Source organism: Acanthochromis polyacanthus, chromosome 19 (genome assembly GCF_021347895.1).
Source record: "Acanthochromis polyacanthus isolate Apoly-LR-REF ecotype Palm Island chromosome 19, KAUST_Apoly_ChrSc, whole genome shotgun sequence".
In the NCBI taxonomy this organism is placed as follows: domain Eukaryota; kingdom Metazoa; phylum Chordata; class Actinopteri; family Pomacentridae; genus Acanthochromis; species Acanthochromis polyacanthus.
Window position 1 is genome coordinate 746,956 of NC_067131.1, and position 17,210 is coordinate 764,165.

The window sequence follows — 17,210 nt, forward strand, 5'->3', positions numbered from 1 at the left end:
CCAGGTTGTAGTTCTGTCAGGAAGCATCATTGTGCTACCTCCTATTTAAACCAACTCATCCACATCCCATAAACATTTTACTACGGAGAACAGGCTGACCAACGCATCACTTCTTGTCCTTTTCGAAATCTACAAACCCAGCATGTTTTGTTCGTGTTTTTCCATTCTTCAGCTGTAATGTACGTCATTAATGACATGAGTCACCTCTGTCAGCTATGGAATAAAGGTAAAAAACCTCAGTAATGCTGTTTGGAGGCAGCAGGAAGCCGAGCTGCATCAAGGATCCATTTAGAGCAGTGTCAAGTTAACTTCACACCCATGTTCACACATAACGACGGAAACAGCAAAGTGGTGCTGTTCTGTGCCCTCAGTCCATTTTACTGCCATCACACATGAAAGACGGGGAGATGCTGTCCACCTGAAACACAAAAGCTGCTTTCAAGTGACCTCAAGTCTTTGGAAGCCACGCCAACAGGCACACAATGAACTTTACAAATGGGTTTAAAAATACACTGCACTCCGTTTTCTGAAGATTAACGACTTATTTGATATACCAGAGTGAACAGAAATAAAAGAAGAAACGTGAGCGACTCACTGAGACTGTAAAGGTCATTACAGGTGAAAACTAAAGCAGTGTTTTAATTACATATCTGTTAAAAACGTCAGAATGCATTTCAGCCCGGCTGCTTTTAATGGAGGAAAAATAGTGAAACACATTACTGCACAGTAATAAAACAGTCCTGTGGGTCAAATTAACCTGTTTTAAAGTTTGAACAAATATTTTCACAGTTAAACTTTTGATGTCCACATTTTCAACATTTTTTGGTGGAAAAAAAAATATTAAAAATGTTTCTTAAAGAACATTCACAAAAAAACAAAAAAAATCCTAGATTTTTATGTGAAAGTTCTTAAAGAAAATATTAGAAGTTTTACTGATATATTTGGAATCACTTTAGACATTTTCAGGATTTTTTTGGAAGATTTTTACTCATTTTTTGAAAATATTTACAAGAATTTTCTTGTCAAATTTTGGTAATTTTTTGTTCTTTTTGCAGAATTTTGGGATTTTTTTTCAGACAAGGAAACGATATTTTTTGGCTCCTGTAAATGAGGACAACAGGGGGGTTAAATCAAGCTAAAACTGATATTTTGCCTGAACGTCGTTAAGTTTTCTAAGATGACCTTTAAAATACATCCCAGATGTAAACATTATTAGTATGAAGTGTTTCCAGAAACAGACGTGAGGTTTCTGCTTAAATTAAGATCATTTGTGCCTTTTTTTTCAAATACAACATTTGTGGATGCAGCGTTCTAAACTTCATGACTCATCTGAGCTTCTGGTCATGACTCAGCCTCTTCTGATCTTTAATCCACCCTGGTGGATAATTCTGGGTCATGAGCTGCACGTAAACACCTCCATCGTTCCCGTCTTTAACCAGAGCTAGCGCATCTTTCAGAGGAAGGATGAGCTGCACCAGAGAAACAACTTGTTGTTTTGACTGAAGTCCTTCCCCCCCATGAGACCGATTCCCTCCAGATCCTAAAACCCAGAGGCAGACAGGAGATGTTTTTCCTGCAGATCTGTCTAGCCTCAGCACCATCTGTTTTTTCTCTCACTATTTTTCCTCAACCTTTCCTTGTTTACCTGCTGCTCTTTCCTCTCACCTCACCTCTCTTTTAATTCTTCCTCTCACATTTCATGTTGCCAATGAGATCAATTTGTGAGCGATTTAGAGAGGATGCTTGGCAACGGTGTGCTCTGGGTGTTGGGAATCAATGTGTGACCTATTAGCTGTGTTCCAATGGACCGTTTCCAGCCTGCCCACAGTAAAGAGGCACATCCACGGCCCTGCGGCTGGCCTGGACGTCCTGCTTGTATAAGAGGTATTAGGTGGCTGCAGTGGAAGCTCCTGATTCTGTTACACAGGTCAGGCTTGTTCTCCTTAATTTATATGTCCTCTACAATGGACAGCATATTTCTGTTATAATTAGCTGATGAGGTTCCAGTGAAACCCCTTGGATAGTTCCTTCTTTCCCATCAGCCTCCTGTGGAGCTGGAAATGACTCACAGGAAGTCCAAAGACACAGCATGGTGCGAACCATCCGTAGCTGCTATATTATGGTCTGGATTATGCACCAGCTAGACTCTGTAGCACCTTTTCATTAACCCTCCTGTTGTCTTCATTTACTGCCACCAAAAAATGTTGTTTCCTTGTCTGAAAAAAAAATCCCAAAATTCAGCAAAAAAAATTCCCCAAATTTCAGAAAATTTCCAAAACCTTCAGGAAGAAAATTCCAATAATTCCTAAAAAGTTTCCCTAAAAGTTTAATTTAAAAAAATCCCCAAATTTGGAAAGAAAATTCTTGTAATTATTTTTAAAAATGAGTAAAAATCTTCAAAAAAATCCTAAAAATATCTAAAGTGATTCCATATATATCAGTGAAACTTCTAACATTTTCTTTAAGAACTTTCACAAAAAAATCAACCAAAATCCAGTGAAATTTGCTGGATTTTGGTTGATTTTTATGTGAATGTTGTCAAGAAACATTTTTAACATTTCTTTTTTTTTCCACCAAAAAATGTTCAGATATTTTTAAAAGTGTTGAAAATGTGGACATCAGAAGTCTCACCATGAAAATATGTATTTTTTTCCACAGTTTCAAACTTTAAAGCGGGTCAGTTCTGGGCAGTCTGTGGGTTCACATGAGGAGTAAAAGCTGCTCAGGCCTCTCCATCGTCTCCTTCAGAGGCTGCTTAAGGGGAGCTGCCCTCTCAGCAGGACCAGGAGTGGTAGAAGGAGGACATAACAGGGATCACATCCACAGAACCACCCACACTCACCATCACTGTAACAGAGTGATGGGAGGGGCGAGGAGACGAGGAGATCAGAGGAGCACTTGGAGGCCGAGGAGAAAGCAAAGATTATCCACTTCCCCAGGATAGACAGCCTGTTTGGGCTGACACATTAACCCAGTTTTAAAAAAAGTAGGACTACCTTTGGTGTCCTTCTGCTCCTGCTGCATTTTCAGTTCAGTCGCTGTGTGGAGGTTCAATCTGAACCGCTAACGAGGACTGTTTGTATTCCTTTTCTCTCCGTTGTCTGGCTGTTCAAACACTCTGTCTCGTAAAAAAGAAAGACTCCACACAGACATAGAGGGCTCTTTTTTTTTAGCTTTACCCAGAATTTTAACTCCGCTATTATGGGATGTTTTGGAGAGAGCATTTCCATCAGCAGAGGGTGGAGAAGCACTAAATTCAGCGGTACGCATTCTGGAAAGCAAACACAGTTTGTGCACAAATAAACTTGCACGTTTTTGATGAACCTTTATTCTGCAGTCTGGTTTTGACCACTACCTGGATGACAAACTGAACTTTCTACATTTTCAGATGAAAACAGTTTAACACTGCATCTGTAGTGGTTCTGTATTCAACAGGCCAAATGAGATCACACAGAATCTACAGTAGCTTGGAAGCTGCTAAGTACAGTACGGTCTCTAAGGTGAAGGAAATCTGAACCCCCTTTCCCTGACAGACCTGTGGAGATGGTGTCAGAAACTCTACACTGAGACTTCAGGTAAGGCCTTTGTCCTCCACAAAGGCAGAAAATGTGCAGTTCATGGCCTACTGTGATCAAGTAGAGCGCTGCTTGGATGGAGCTGAATGCTACGTATTGTTTGAAAGACTTGATCTTTACAGAGACAGCAGGAGGCTAAACGGTACATTTCTGTTTGCCTCCTGGCTGACATTCTCTCTGCCATCAGAACAAACCTCAGCGTTTCTGTTTTTCTGTCACATGACCACCTGAATAACAGCATGCTGCTCTTGTTGTCCTGCAGAAAGGCTTTTAAGTCCCGTTATCTGAACACAATTCTCACTCCTAACAGACGGCCATGGGATTTATTTACTGCTACTGCACTTAAAGTACAGATTTTACTGTCAAGCCAAGTCGTACAAACGTCCCATTACAGAGTATTTATTTCAGCCGGCTCTCCTGCCGACATGAAACAGCAACAACTAAAAATCTGTAGCTGTCAGGGACTTCTTCTCATGCTGTTTTCTTCTCATACATGCAGGTCTGTCAGACTGAGGAACAGGGATAATAAACAAAAACCGACAACGGCCCAGACCTTGTCTCGGCGTCTCCATGGAGACGAGGCCTCACCATAAACCATCCCCTCCTGTGTTCTCTGACGAGCTGAACCGGTCTGAGGGCTCAGAGGGACTAATCCTACAGGATGGAAACACTCGGCTCTGCTAACGAGGAACTCACATCTGCAAGTGTAGGAACATTTTCACAAACATGTTTGATCACTGCAGTGGATTTAACACTGCTTTTCTTCTGGAATAAGGAAGGATATCTGTAAATGGATTAAAGCTGAAACATAATTTAATCAACTGAAAGTGTTTAGATCAGCATAAATGATTCCATCCAAGGTTCCACATGAAAGCTAAAGCCACAGCAGATATTTGAAAGTTCAGTGAAATCAGGGATGAGATAAGATGCTCTCAGGTGTCTCATTCACTACAGAGAGCGGCCATCTTTATCCCTTAGCTCCTAAACATAGTTTAGCCTCTTAAGGAGGAACCTCTGACCTCTCTACATGTTTGGCACTAAGGTGGGAAGGAGACCGTCCAGCCAAAGCTCATTTGTTGCACAATGTAAACACAAACAACCTGTTTACAAAGCATCATTTATTCCTAACATCAGGATGTAACACTGAACTGAGGTTCTATATACCGACAGGCGGCAAATTAAAGGAAAAAACAACATGAAGTGTCCAATAAAGGCGTTTAGATACTGATGGTACTGATTCTACGTATCTAGAAGTCTACTGGAGGGAAGGAGCACCATGAACCCAAAGGATGCTCCTTCATTAGGTGTTCTGATGGTGGCAGTAGAACTGCTGTCCAACCTGGTGGATTAAAACCCCAAAGTGTTCTACAGGGCTCAGATCTGGTGCTGCTGAAGGCTGTAACATCTGATTCACAACATTTTCATCTTTGTGCTCTAAGGATGGAGACATCCTGGAACAGAGCACCTCCATCAGGATACAGATGTCTAATTACAGGATCAAAATCATCACTCAGAGCTACGTTAATGACTGGTTCTATATTCTATGTGGACATATGGATCCAAAGTGTGCCAGAAAAATGCCTCCCACAGCTTAACAGAGCCACAGGTTCCCCCCATCGTAGGAGACAAGGCTTCAGGTTTCCCTCCTCATCTCTACCTCATTTATATGAAAATAATGAACCAGCAGATTGAAAAGTTTAGTAAGTCAAGCATCTATTGTGTTTAACCCTCCTGTTGTCCTCATTTACAGGCACCAGAAAATATTGTGTCCAAAATTCAGAAAAAAAATTCCCAAAATCTCTGAAAATTTGCAAAACCTTCAGGAAGAAAATTCTAATAATTCCTTAAAAGTTTTATTTTAAAGAAATCTTCCAAATTTGGCAGAAAATTCTTGCAAATATTTTCAAAAAATTAGTAAAAATCTTCCTAAAAAATCCTAAAATGATCTAAAGTTATTCCATAAATATCAGTAAAATGTCTAATATTTTCTTTAAGAACATTCACAGAAAAAAAATCTACCAAATTTTTTTTTCTCTCCATATTTTCAAACTTTAAAACGGGTCAATCTGACCTGCAGGACGACACCAGGACTGAGCTCAGTAGACCTCATATTTCTTAAAGAAGAACTACAAACTATCAGACGATCTTCAGCAGGAATAACTTTTATTTTTCTATTGATGCCAAATTATTTTAATCAAACAAGAACCAAAACATACTGATCCAACGTTTATGTTTGCTGCCAGACATTAGCTGTTATCTCGTTAAAAACTAAAAATGATAACCAATGCTGAATGTGTTTTTAAACCGCTGGTGTTTGGTCTGCATGTTTGTTCTCCTGCTCTGAACACTTTGTGCTGTCAGTAATGGTCACTGTGTCCAGGGGTTCAGTCTGCATCATTAAGAAGAACTTTATCTCCTGCATTAGTGAAGCTTACAACATAAAATATCACCACAGTTGTGCGTTGCTGCACACCGGTTTCTTCTATGTACATCTGCATTCTATGCCGGTAACACTTGTTATGAAACTAAACGACCTTCAGTGAATAAAAGCCTGAGTCACTTAGTACCTCATTCATAGATCCACCTCTCTACACCTCTGACCTGTGCATTTATTGAAGGACAAGAAAAGCCCAGAGAGACAACAGGAACAGGTGGTCCATGAAAGACGGCGGCTGAATCTGTGGAAGCCGTCAGAAAGAGAGCAGGTGGCAGAAGGCTTAACCTGAGCTCAAACCCATCCACTGAGCTCATCTCCACAGGCTTAGGCAGCTTCAAGTAGTCTGCTTTCTGCCAGGACAGTCAGAGCTCTGTACTCCCACTGAGTCAGCCAGCAGCACCCTAATCTGTCTGAGCAGCACCGGCAGGACGTATGGTCGCTGCCCGTCCACCGGCTCACTGACAAACACTCACTGCTCAGTCCTGTTTATTCACAGAGAGACGGTGTGTGGAGACGTTTGGTAGAAAGGCTGAACGATGTGCAGAAATATCCAAACGCATGTTACTGTGAGATGTACTGTGATTACATTTGGATCTAACCTTTAAAAGTCAAACTTCAGCTCAATGTCTTTCACAAGGAGGATGGAAGGAATTTATGATTTTAATTAATAAAACCATGGACAGAAGCTGTAAACTAAACTGCAGCATTAGTGTCAGGATCTAATACTCCAACCTGACAGATTCCAAAATAATCTGTGTATGGTTCATTCTTTGGTGTTTCCATTTAAAAATAAAATGCGAAAAAACAAATCATTGTTTTGAAAAAAATGCTGCGTTTTTACCGACTTTAAGGTTGAAACATAAAAAGCCTTTTCCCTTCGGCGGCATTAGGAAGCCACCAGTGGAACCAGAATCACATTTTTCAAGTTAAATTGTTCTCTGCAGAACCTCCTGGTGCTCGTTACAGAGCAACGAGGAGCTGTGTGATTTCTGTATGGGTTTTCTACGCTCAAAGAGAAGGAAACTGGAAAAAGGCCGGAGCACAGCCGTTCCAGACGTTTGTGGTCCAGACAGCTCCAAACTGCTCTTCCTCTGCAGCTCCTGGTGTCACAGCAAATTAAAACTGCTGCATTTTGTATTTTGGGTTTAAAAAGTCCAACACTGTTCTTTTATTAGTTAAATAATACATTTCTATATTTAGGTTTTGAAAACTGAAAAACAAAGAAAAAACAACATGGTTTATTGTTTGTTTTTTATTTTATTCTGAAAGGACCCACACACAGATTGTCCAAACTGCAGCGTGGTGACTGGTTGCTGTGTTATTTGTACAGGTGTGTTTGCACAGGTCTCCATATCTACAGCAGACCTGGTAGCTGGAGGTAAACACACCCAGGCCTCCCGTGCACTATAATCCCACAGCATCCCTGTGTTGATGTGACCTACACCTCACTACATCCCTTCCATTCATGTCAGAGCAGCCCAGGTAAGCACATGGACAAAAAGCTTCCCACAATCCCACTGCCTCAACAACAAGTGTGTATTGTAATCTGCATTAATCCTTCCTGTGAACGTGCCCTAGTAAACCTCGTGTAACCTCAGACATCATACAGCACATCTGAAAATACGTAGTTCTCTCCATAGACTGAACTGTGGATAATAAAACCAACACAGAGACTATCTGAGGAGGGTTCAGGCTGCAGACAACAACAAAGCCTCAGAGTGTGGCTGTCAGCACCATATCTACCCTCCTGCTGTTCTGCTCTAATCCCATGAGTCCAAGCCTGTTTTAATGATGTCATAGCAGACAGAAGTGCTGAGGCTGTCCTAAAGACTCGCTGTAATTAAATTACTTCTGACAAGACAAACAACACCGCAGATAATCGTTTACTAGAAGTACGCTGTAGTAGAGAAAAACACCACTAATCACACATGAATATAATGTTTCCCTGCAGCATTTGTCACCGTTACAAACAGAAAACCTGCGTCAGAACTGGCTCAGCTGCTGCTACTTGGACTTCTCTGGCTTTGTCCTGGTTCAGATGAGCTTCCTACCTCCAGTACGCTCACAGAACAAAAGCCAGGAGACACCTCAGCAGGTTCATTATCATTTACACCACACCGGCTAAACGGTCTCCAAGAGGGAGCGGTTCAAAGCCCAGCCTGATGGTAAATGTGGTCGTAGTAGTGCACTGCTCAGCCTTCTCTGATGGAGGGGGGAAGCTCATTAAACAGTGCATGGAGGTCACACCGAGATCCTCTAAGGAGAAACACTTCTGCTAAATGACAACAGTCTAAGTCATTCAATAGTTTACAAAAAATCTAAAGCTTTGACAGTAATTTATAGAGCTCCTGTGTTTAGCCATGCCCGTCTACTTTCTGTTCATCCACAAACACTCCTGTCCTGGTTTACTCTAATGGAAAACTAAAGGAGCATAATAGCTCCATTCAGAGCAGTTTAGTGTCCAAATAAATCAGAAAGCATCTCAGACTGGTCTGCAGAGGAAAGAAAGAAACCAGAACAGAGAGCGTACAGCCAAACACGAGGCTCCTGCTTTAATAAGTCACCGTGGTAGAGGACTGACAGTGTGTCCAGAGCATCAGTCAAACATTCTATTAATCTATTTTAATTATCCTTCTGTTTGATCAGAAAATAGAAAAAAAAAAACATTTATATTACAAGATGTCTACTTAAATGTTTTGTTTGACCTAAAAATATAATTAATAGAACTAATAGAACAGAATCTCTGGACAAACAGAAGAGTTAGAAAAGAAAGTGCAGAAATAATAAAGCACTGTGAGTCGATGCTAACTGGTCCAGCACTCCTTCTAAATGACTAGCGGACAGAAAAAAGACTACACAAGTCTGTAATAAATTCAGAGGAGAAATAATTAGAAGCGTCTGCTCCTGTTATCAGACGGACACTGAGAGGCTGAACTACCAGCAGCATGAATGTTTTATATTAGAGGTCTTCCACATTCACTATGGAGAGGATTTCAGCTGCATGGAAGAATCTCCTGTCCTTCAGTTGTTAGAGAGGTCACTGTCTTTGCTTCAGCTCTGAGTCATGAAATGTGACATTTGAGCTTCACAAACGAGCTTTTCTTTATTTCTTTTTTCAAAAAGAGCTGCTGGGGTCGCTGCAGATACCTTATCTGTGCAGCCTCATGACAGGCAGGAAGGGGGATTTGAAACGCCCACACGAGCACACGGCCACCCCATCAATCACTCACGTGCACGGCCATAGAGTAAAGGATGACCATCTCACCTGGTCGTCCACTCTGTGGGCCACGACGGTAGCTGCCTCCTCCTGCTCGGCATCGCTGAGGGGTCGGATTCTCAAAGCGACCTGCAGCAGGCAGACAGGATTCAGTTATCCTTCAGTTTAATCAACACACACATTCAGTTATCCTTCAGTTTAATCAACACACACATTCAGTTATCCTTCAGTTTAAAGGCATTATGGAGGATGTTTATTTTGTTTAATTTGTCTGATTCACATAAAATGAATATACTGACCTTTAGTGGACTTGTATGTATGGTCTCTAAAAGAATAAAAAATAAAATAAAATAACTGTGGACATGGCAGGACCTGAAAAACATCAGCCAATCAACGCGCTCGGACCGAGGCGTTTGCTTTGCTCCCTTTCCTGTCAATCAAAAATCTTCCGGCTCAGGCCTAGTTACGTAGATTACGTACGCCTTGGACTTACGTGTTTTCTGTATGTGTTGCTTTGGTATAGCTTCGTAGTTAGCTGGCGACTTGTTTTGCTCATCTTTTTTTACATGATGGCAGATAAAGATCCAGGGGGACCCAGCCGTAAAAGACAACTTCACGAGTCCTACGCAAGTTTATGGAGGGGGGCGTTTCTTCGTAAATGTTAAGAGGGGGGAGGTTAGAGGGGGGTGAGGGAGAGGTTGTGTGTGCTACGTTCAAAGTCGTAGGAAATTAAATCTCCTCTAATGCCTTTAATGAACACACACACACATTCAGTTATCCTTCAAACACACACATTCAGCTTGTTGAAACTATAGGTTAGGAGAAGAACTAAACTCTTGATGTCTTGGTGAGAAAGGAAAGCAGTGAAGGTTCTGTCTGCTGTAATAAACGAGCTCTTCTTTAACACGGCTGTGGCTTTCTGGATTAGTGCAGCTCTATCTGGAGGTGGAACTGAAGCTGTGAATGCTGAAGATTATTAATTATTCTGGAAAGGAAAGTGTTGCTTTTTTGTGTTCATTTCTTGCTGATTTTAAACAGAATCATTCTGCATATGATGGAGGCAGGTGAGTAATGAAGCAGCTTTGTGGAGTCTTGGAAAATAATCAGGATGATGTAAATAACAGAAAGCTGCATTACAAAATATGATGTGGATTACAGAAGATGTGGACCTATAAGCAGGGAGAGAGAGTCTATTGAACACTGCTGCTCTATCTAGTGAAGATGTAAAAAAGCCATCTGTTGTTCATAGATGGAGATTTAATATAAAAACTGCAGGAGTAATTCATAAAATACGGAGTTTTTTTCCCCATTAAACTCGATAACAGTCACATTTAGAAGACCTTCACACCTCGTTGGATTTTTTCTGTGTAAATTTTGAAAACTATCCTTATTTTCATGTTTTTATTCTCTCTAGTTTACAGTCTTACAGCCCAAACTCACGGTGAAAATGCTGAGTGTAGATAGGACTACTTTCTGCCCGGTGTGTGCTGGGATAGCCTACAGCACCAACACCTTCAGTGGTTCAACAATAAACATGGATAGAGAGCAGCTGGATGCTTGGACCGATTTAAATCCATGGTCGCTTTAATGTCCACGTCTTTTACAAAAAGTAGAAAACAAATTAGAAGGATGACATTTTCCCTCCATCAGTGGAGCTCATTCCAAATTAGAAACAGACACCTGTAGCTTCAGAAGGTAAACGATCAGCACTGATAGCACTGAGCAGACACAGAACCACTGAATGAGTGGAGTGCTGTTTTATTTAATACACAGATTCAGAGTTTTCCTGCTGTTACGCTCATTCTGTTCCAATGAAACATTCAGAGGGGGTTAGAAAAGCTTTTAATGTGAATGAAATGAGACAAAACAGACAACAGCAGGAGCAGGAGAGGTGATACAGATCCAGGGGAAGGCACAGACTGCTGCCTAGTTTGGTCATTTTGGGCTTTTTCTATAACGCTGATCCAGCAGAGTTTTGCTCAGCCACCAAACAGAAATAATAAGGTCCTCTCTCTGTCAGCAGCCAGTAGAAGCTGTATTACCTGCTGGACACGAGAGGCCAGGCAACTGAAACAGCCACTTCAATAATTCAGGCATGAGCAGCAGAACACAGTGCCTTATGAACTACTACTGAAAAAACACACAGCTTAGTTTCCACACTTAATCTACTTCTACAGTGTCTTACAGGATCACTGGTGACTAATCTGTTGATCTGTTTCTGGTTGATTGATTTGTTTTGTTCAATAAATGTCAGAAAATGTTGAAAATGCACATCAGTGTTTAAAAAGCTCAAAATGAAGACTTTAAATGTCTTAGTTTGATCACAACCTAAAGATACTGAGCTTACTGAGACCATATCGAGCAGCAAAAAAAAACAGAAAATATTCACATTCAGGACGCTGGAACCAATGTTTTTATCTTAAACATTTACTGAGACCAGTTAATCAACTTTCAAATTCACTGGTGAATAATTTAATAGCTTAGAATGAATCAATTAACTTCTACAGCCCGACCATGCCCTCAAATACAGGTCTAAATATCAATAGATTATCTATTTATACAGCACAAGTCCTGCAATAAATGCAAATCCAAGTGTTTAACATTAAAGAAATACTTGAAAAGAGCACATATATAATATAAAATGAAATAAGAAATGACAGAAAATGACATGTCATAAAACAAAACACGGTGTTGTATCTCAATGCAGCAACACCTTTAATGACACCAGCTATAAACTTAGAGCATCTTTCACTAAATCTACACAAAACCAAACACTACAGGCTCTGTGAAATACGCATTACCCTGTAAAGGTTCACCTAGAAGAGTGGCCACTGACTTACCAGCAGGTTTTTCAGTTAATTTGTGTTGAATAGTGAGAGGAAAGTCGTGTAACCCGCTGAATAAAGACGCTACAGTTCAGGTTGTGCTCAAATAAAACTAAAAACAGACAGAACTCACCGTCAGCTGGTGGTCCTTGGACTCCCCTGTGTCCTTCATGTTCTCTTTGGGTCAGACTGAAGGATAGTGATGATCAGCAGAGGACCATCGTGTTTCCTGTAGATACCTGCATGCCTCCTCCTCTACACACCTGCAGCCCACCGTCCTCACACACTCACAGCTAGTGCTCAGCCTAATGCTCTCCTCCCAACAACAACACAACTGAACAGCCTCCCGTGGTTCCTCCCTCACTCAGCGACCTCTATCTGTCCTACTGTCCCGGATACTGTCGCTTCCTCTGCCCTTCAAAGTGCGTCGACGCTCCGCAGCTCATCCGGTGGTTTGACGCTCTGCTTTTTTCTCCCCACGCAGCGGCCTGGAAACACGAGAAAAACACTTGATGTGGCAAAGCAGGAAAGAGCCCCAGGTAGCGGCAGGTAGCGGCAGCAGCAGCCCACCTGCTCCGTTCCTTCCCCGGTGTGTCCTCGCTGCTGCTGTGGGTTTCTCCGTGTGTTTGTGTTCGTGCTCGTCGTCCCTGGAGATCCTGGAACTCCAACGGCAGCATCAAGTCCGCTACTGTTCACCCCAGCAGCCCCACGTCCGATTAGAAAATAAATGTCTCCTCTTCTGTTGCTCCAGACACACAATATATAACATAAAAACTCTATTTTAAGGTTCCTTTTACTGTAGTACTACTCACGTTATGTAAAGCTAATGCAGTTAGCTTAAATTATAAGAATTTCACAGTTATCTCCAACAGTGTGTCATCTAGCCTCATATTTGCCCCTTATTATTCTTATAGGAGCAATACAATACAAATATGTTTCAGTATTTTAACCTTGCTAATGAGATAAATCAGCCTTATTTAACTTTTACAGCACTTGGGCTGTTTTAATGCACTACGTAAATAATGGTGGCTTGGCGTGAAGGTTGCTAATGTTCTCTAAATGCTAATTAGCTAATAAAAAACAAAAGCCAGTTTAAAATATTTACTGTTGTGCTGCATACTGTCTTCATAACCCATAAAGACTTTGCTAACCATCTGGATGAAACATGTTTTGTGAATTTAATTACATATATATTTTTATTAAATAGCACCAAATTTTGCTAGGCTTCCCAAACCAAACCAAAGATGGCGACCCAACGGCTACCTGGACTGAGAACAAAGCTAATGCAAGAAACGGGTTAAAAATTTTTTTAGAATTATTCGGTGACAGAAATATTGTTTGGTTAGAAGAGTATGTAGGAGTTGATGTACATTCAGAACAATAGTAGGTGTTTTTGTTGTCTTTCTGGGTTGTTAAAACTGATTAATGTATTATAATTTAAGGCTACAGTGAGCTTCGTGACCTCAGTGTATGCTAACAGCTACATTAAGGGCCAAACTGAGAATACAGTTAGCCTGGTGTAGCTTAGCTGCAGCCCTATGCTGACATCTGCTGGCAAAGACTTTAAATTACTGTCTTTAGACCTTTAAATCCATGCACTCTAATGTAGGCCAGAAGCTCAAGTTAAAAAATATTTTTTTTAAATAAAAAATGCAAATTTAATTTTATTTAATTTCGAAATTAGAGAAAAAACGAACAAATCCAACAACAAAATGAGGATTCATCAAATTGTACTCAAAGCTGGTTTATTCAACTCACAATTAGACCCTGAAGTTTGGAGTCACACACAAAATTAAGCACCACTCTCAGTGCCTGTACAGTGTAACATGCTGAAAGAAACAACACAAATAGTCTTAATAAATGACACTGCATGTATTAAATCCCTACGGAAAATCATTGTTAGTCAATACAAAGTGTGTACTGTTTGGATGGTTGGATTTGATGAAAATAATTACCTGAATATTCTCATGAATCATAGTTAGAGCAGCACAGCTTCCCAAGTCCTGATAGAAATGTCAACTTCACTGTGTTAGCTGCATTAGATATGCAACAGAGAATATTTATTTATGGCCCTTCAGAAAATACACAAAAAAGTAATTCTATGTGACATTGCCACACAAAACTAGAAAAAATATTTATAAAAATGGCACACCGTTTAAACAAAATCAAATATAGAGAGTAAGACAAGAGTCTGTTAATGTACACCTTATTTACAGAAGCCGTGGTCTCCAGGCCGTCTCGTCTCGAGTTTTAGAGACGTAAAGCTTCACTTGCAGACGTGTTTGTGTGTGAGGATGTAAATAAATTACTGTGTGCTGGGTTTGTGCTTCACAAATATCAAGCATGAAGCATAAGACATAGAAAATCATGTTTACACAGCTCTCGTTTTTCACATTTTACTCTCTGAAGACCTGGATTTAAGTTGACAAAAGTAAGAAGCACCTTCATTTCAAAGCTTTGAAGGCAGAAAAATCTCAATTCATTTGATATTTTTTTTGTATTTTAAACTTATTTTTTGTGACATTTCACTGGGAAACACTTAGTTTTTCGACAAGTTTGCGTGAGGTACCGAAGGAACACGACAGGTTAAGAGCAGGTTAAGTTTGACAGCACGTTGTCAAAAATGTTTAAGTTCTCCAACAAAGGACAGAAACGTCATTAATGAGCTGAGAACACAGAGAGAATGGTCCAGATGTTGCTCCATTGTCCTGGTACTGCACAGGCTGGTTTATCCAGATGTTACACACTGTCCTCTGTGATGCTCATGGCAGCCTCCCATCTCATTTAGGCTGTGGTGCTGCTTCCCTCCATGGTAAATACAGAAGTCTATGCTTGGAAGTCGTTTCCAAAGTGTCTACTCTGTTCCTCAGTCATGGACAGATAGGTGGCCCTCATACTGGGGGAGTACTGTGGGTTGGAGACACACAAAGACACGTACAGAGGACGTTAGGAGCCCATTCTGTGAGCTGATGGCGATTTTTCACAAGTATGACGTCATTTATAACAAAAGAAAGCAGGGAAAAGGAGCTTTAAAGGAGCAGTCCACTGAAAACCTCATTTCTGAATACCAGTTTGCACCTCAGTAGCATAACAGCTGCAGAGAGCCTGGATTCACACCAGTTATAATGGATTCTAATGGAAAAACAGATGCACATATTAAAAAGCTACTTATGCAGCACAATCCACTGCAATTCATCCCAGCACTCATTATGTTCCATCAGCTGATGATAACTGATGATTTGTTGTTTTGTTTGCATCTTCTGTGCTCAGATTGCATGGAATTTGAATTAAATTTAGCTAGAACAGCACTAGTGTCAAAGGATTCCAAACAATCCTCAGCAGTAATTATAACTGATGTGGATCCAAGCTGACTACAAGTGGGATTTTTTACAGACAATGGTTGAGTATTTGATGCTAAAAAGACAGATTTTCAGTGGAGTATTCCTTCAAATCATACCTAACTACTATAGCTAACTCGGGGCACAGAAAGGAGATATAACCTCTATTTGCTACAACAAATCAACCCCTCATTCATCAAATACACAAATAGCTAAAGTCAACACTTCCCAGGTATGATAGATTCTATAGCACTACAGATCCTGCTAAGAACTTCATGGCAGTAAAATCTAGAGGACTGAATGGTTGCATGCATGTGGAGGAGGAGGGCGTGTCTGCAGGCCGGCAGGCTGCACATCTAGAATCACACATCTAGGATCACATTTCTAGGATCACACTTCTAGGATCACACTTCTAGAATCACACTTCTAGAATCACACTTCTAGGATCACACATCTAGAATCACACTTCCAGGATCACACTTCTAGGATCACACTTCTAGGATCACACTTCTAGGATCACACTTCTAGGATCACACTTCTAGAATCACACTTCTAGGATCACACATCTAGAATCACACATCTAGAATCACACATCTAGAATCACACTTCCAGGATCACACTTCTAGGATCACACTTCTAGGATCACACTTCTAGGATCACACTTCTAGAATCACATCTAGAATCACACTTCCAGGATCACACTTCTAGGATCACACTTCTAGGATCACACTTCTAGGATCACACTTCTAGGATCACACTTCTAGGATCACATCTAGAATCACATCTAGGATCACACTTCTAGGATCACACTTCTAGGATCACACATCTAGAATCACATCTAGAATCACACTTCTAGAATCACACTTCTAGGATCACACATCTAGAATCACATCTAGAATCACACTTCTAGGATCACACTTCTAGGATCACACATCTAGAATCACATCTAGAATCACACTTCTAGGATCACACTTCTAGGATCACACTTCTAGGATCACACTTCTAGAATCACACTTCTAGGATCACACATCTAGAATCACACTTCCAGGATCACACTTCTAGGATCACACTTCTAGGATCACACTTCTAGGATCACATCTAGAATCACACTTCCAGGATCACACTTCTAGGATCACACTTCTAGGATCACACTTCTAGGATCACACTTCTAGGATCACACATCTAGAATCACATCTAGAATCACATCTAGGATCACACTTCTAGGATCACACTTCTAGGATCACACTTCTAGGATCACACATCTAGAATCACATCTAGAATCACACTTCTAGAATCACACTTCTAGGATCACACATCTAGAATCACATCTAGAATCACACTTCTAGGATCACACTTCTAGGATCACACATCTAGAATCACACTTCTAGGATCACACTTCTAGGATCACACTTCTAGGATCACACTTCTAGAATCACACTTCTAGGATCACACTTCTAGGATCACACTTCTAGGATCACACTTCTAGAATCACATCTAGAATCACACTTCCAGGATCACACTTCTAGGATCACACTTCTAGGATCACACTTCTAGGATCACACTTCTAGGATCACACATCTAGAATCACATCTAGAATCACATCTAGGATCACACATCTAGAATCACATCTAGAATCACATCTAGAATCACATCTAGAATCACACTTCTAGGATCACACTTCTAGGATCACACATCTAGAATCACATCTAGAATCACACTTCTAGGATCACACTTCTAGGATCACACATCTAGAATCACACTTCTAGGATCACACTTCTAGGATCACACATCTAGAATCACATCTAGAATCACATCTAG

The 17,210-nt window shown here is 40.6% G+C and overlaps 2 protein-coding genes across 18 annotated transcripts in view; both read right to left on the bottom strand.

Annotated features, from left to right (window-relative positions):
* The window catches only part of kif19 (kinesin family member 19), a 40,324-nt gene extending 27,527 nt beyond the window's left edge, over window positions 1-12,797 (bottom strand). Inside the window, exons 1-3 of the mRNA XM_051939313.1 lie at window positions 12,625-12,797; window positions 12,188-12,542; window positions 9,278-9,358 (exon numbers count right to left, since the gene is read on the bottom strand). Coding sequence (XP_051795273.1) covers window positions 9,278-9,358; window positions 12,188-12,226 — 120 coding nt within the window. The 5' untranslated portion in view covers window positions 12,227-12,542; window positions 12,625-12,797. The remainder of the gene's footprint in view (window positions 1-9,277; window positions 9,359-12,187; window positions 12,543-12,624) is intronic.
* A 985-nt stretch (window positions 12,798-13,782) lies between these two features.
* The window catches only part of ttyh2 (tweety family member 2), an 85,657-nt gene continuing 82,229 nt past the window's right edge, over window positions 13,783-17,210 (bottom strand). The window contains exons 15-19 of one of the 17 annotated variants that reach the window (XM_051939317.1): window positions 17,057-17,206; window positions 16,733-16,994; window positions 16,531-16,586; window positions 16,325-16,490; window positions 13,783-16,164 (exon numbers count right to left, since the gene is read on the bottom strand). The gene's annotated coding sequence lies outside the window, so the exon portion shown is untranslated. The other 16 variants (XM_051939329.1, XM_051939326.1, XM_051939319.1 and 13 more) reach the window with 16 other exon arrangements.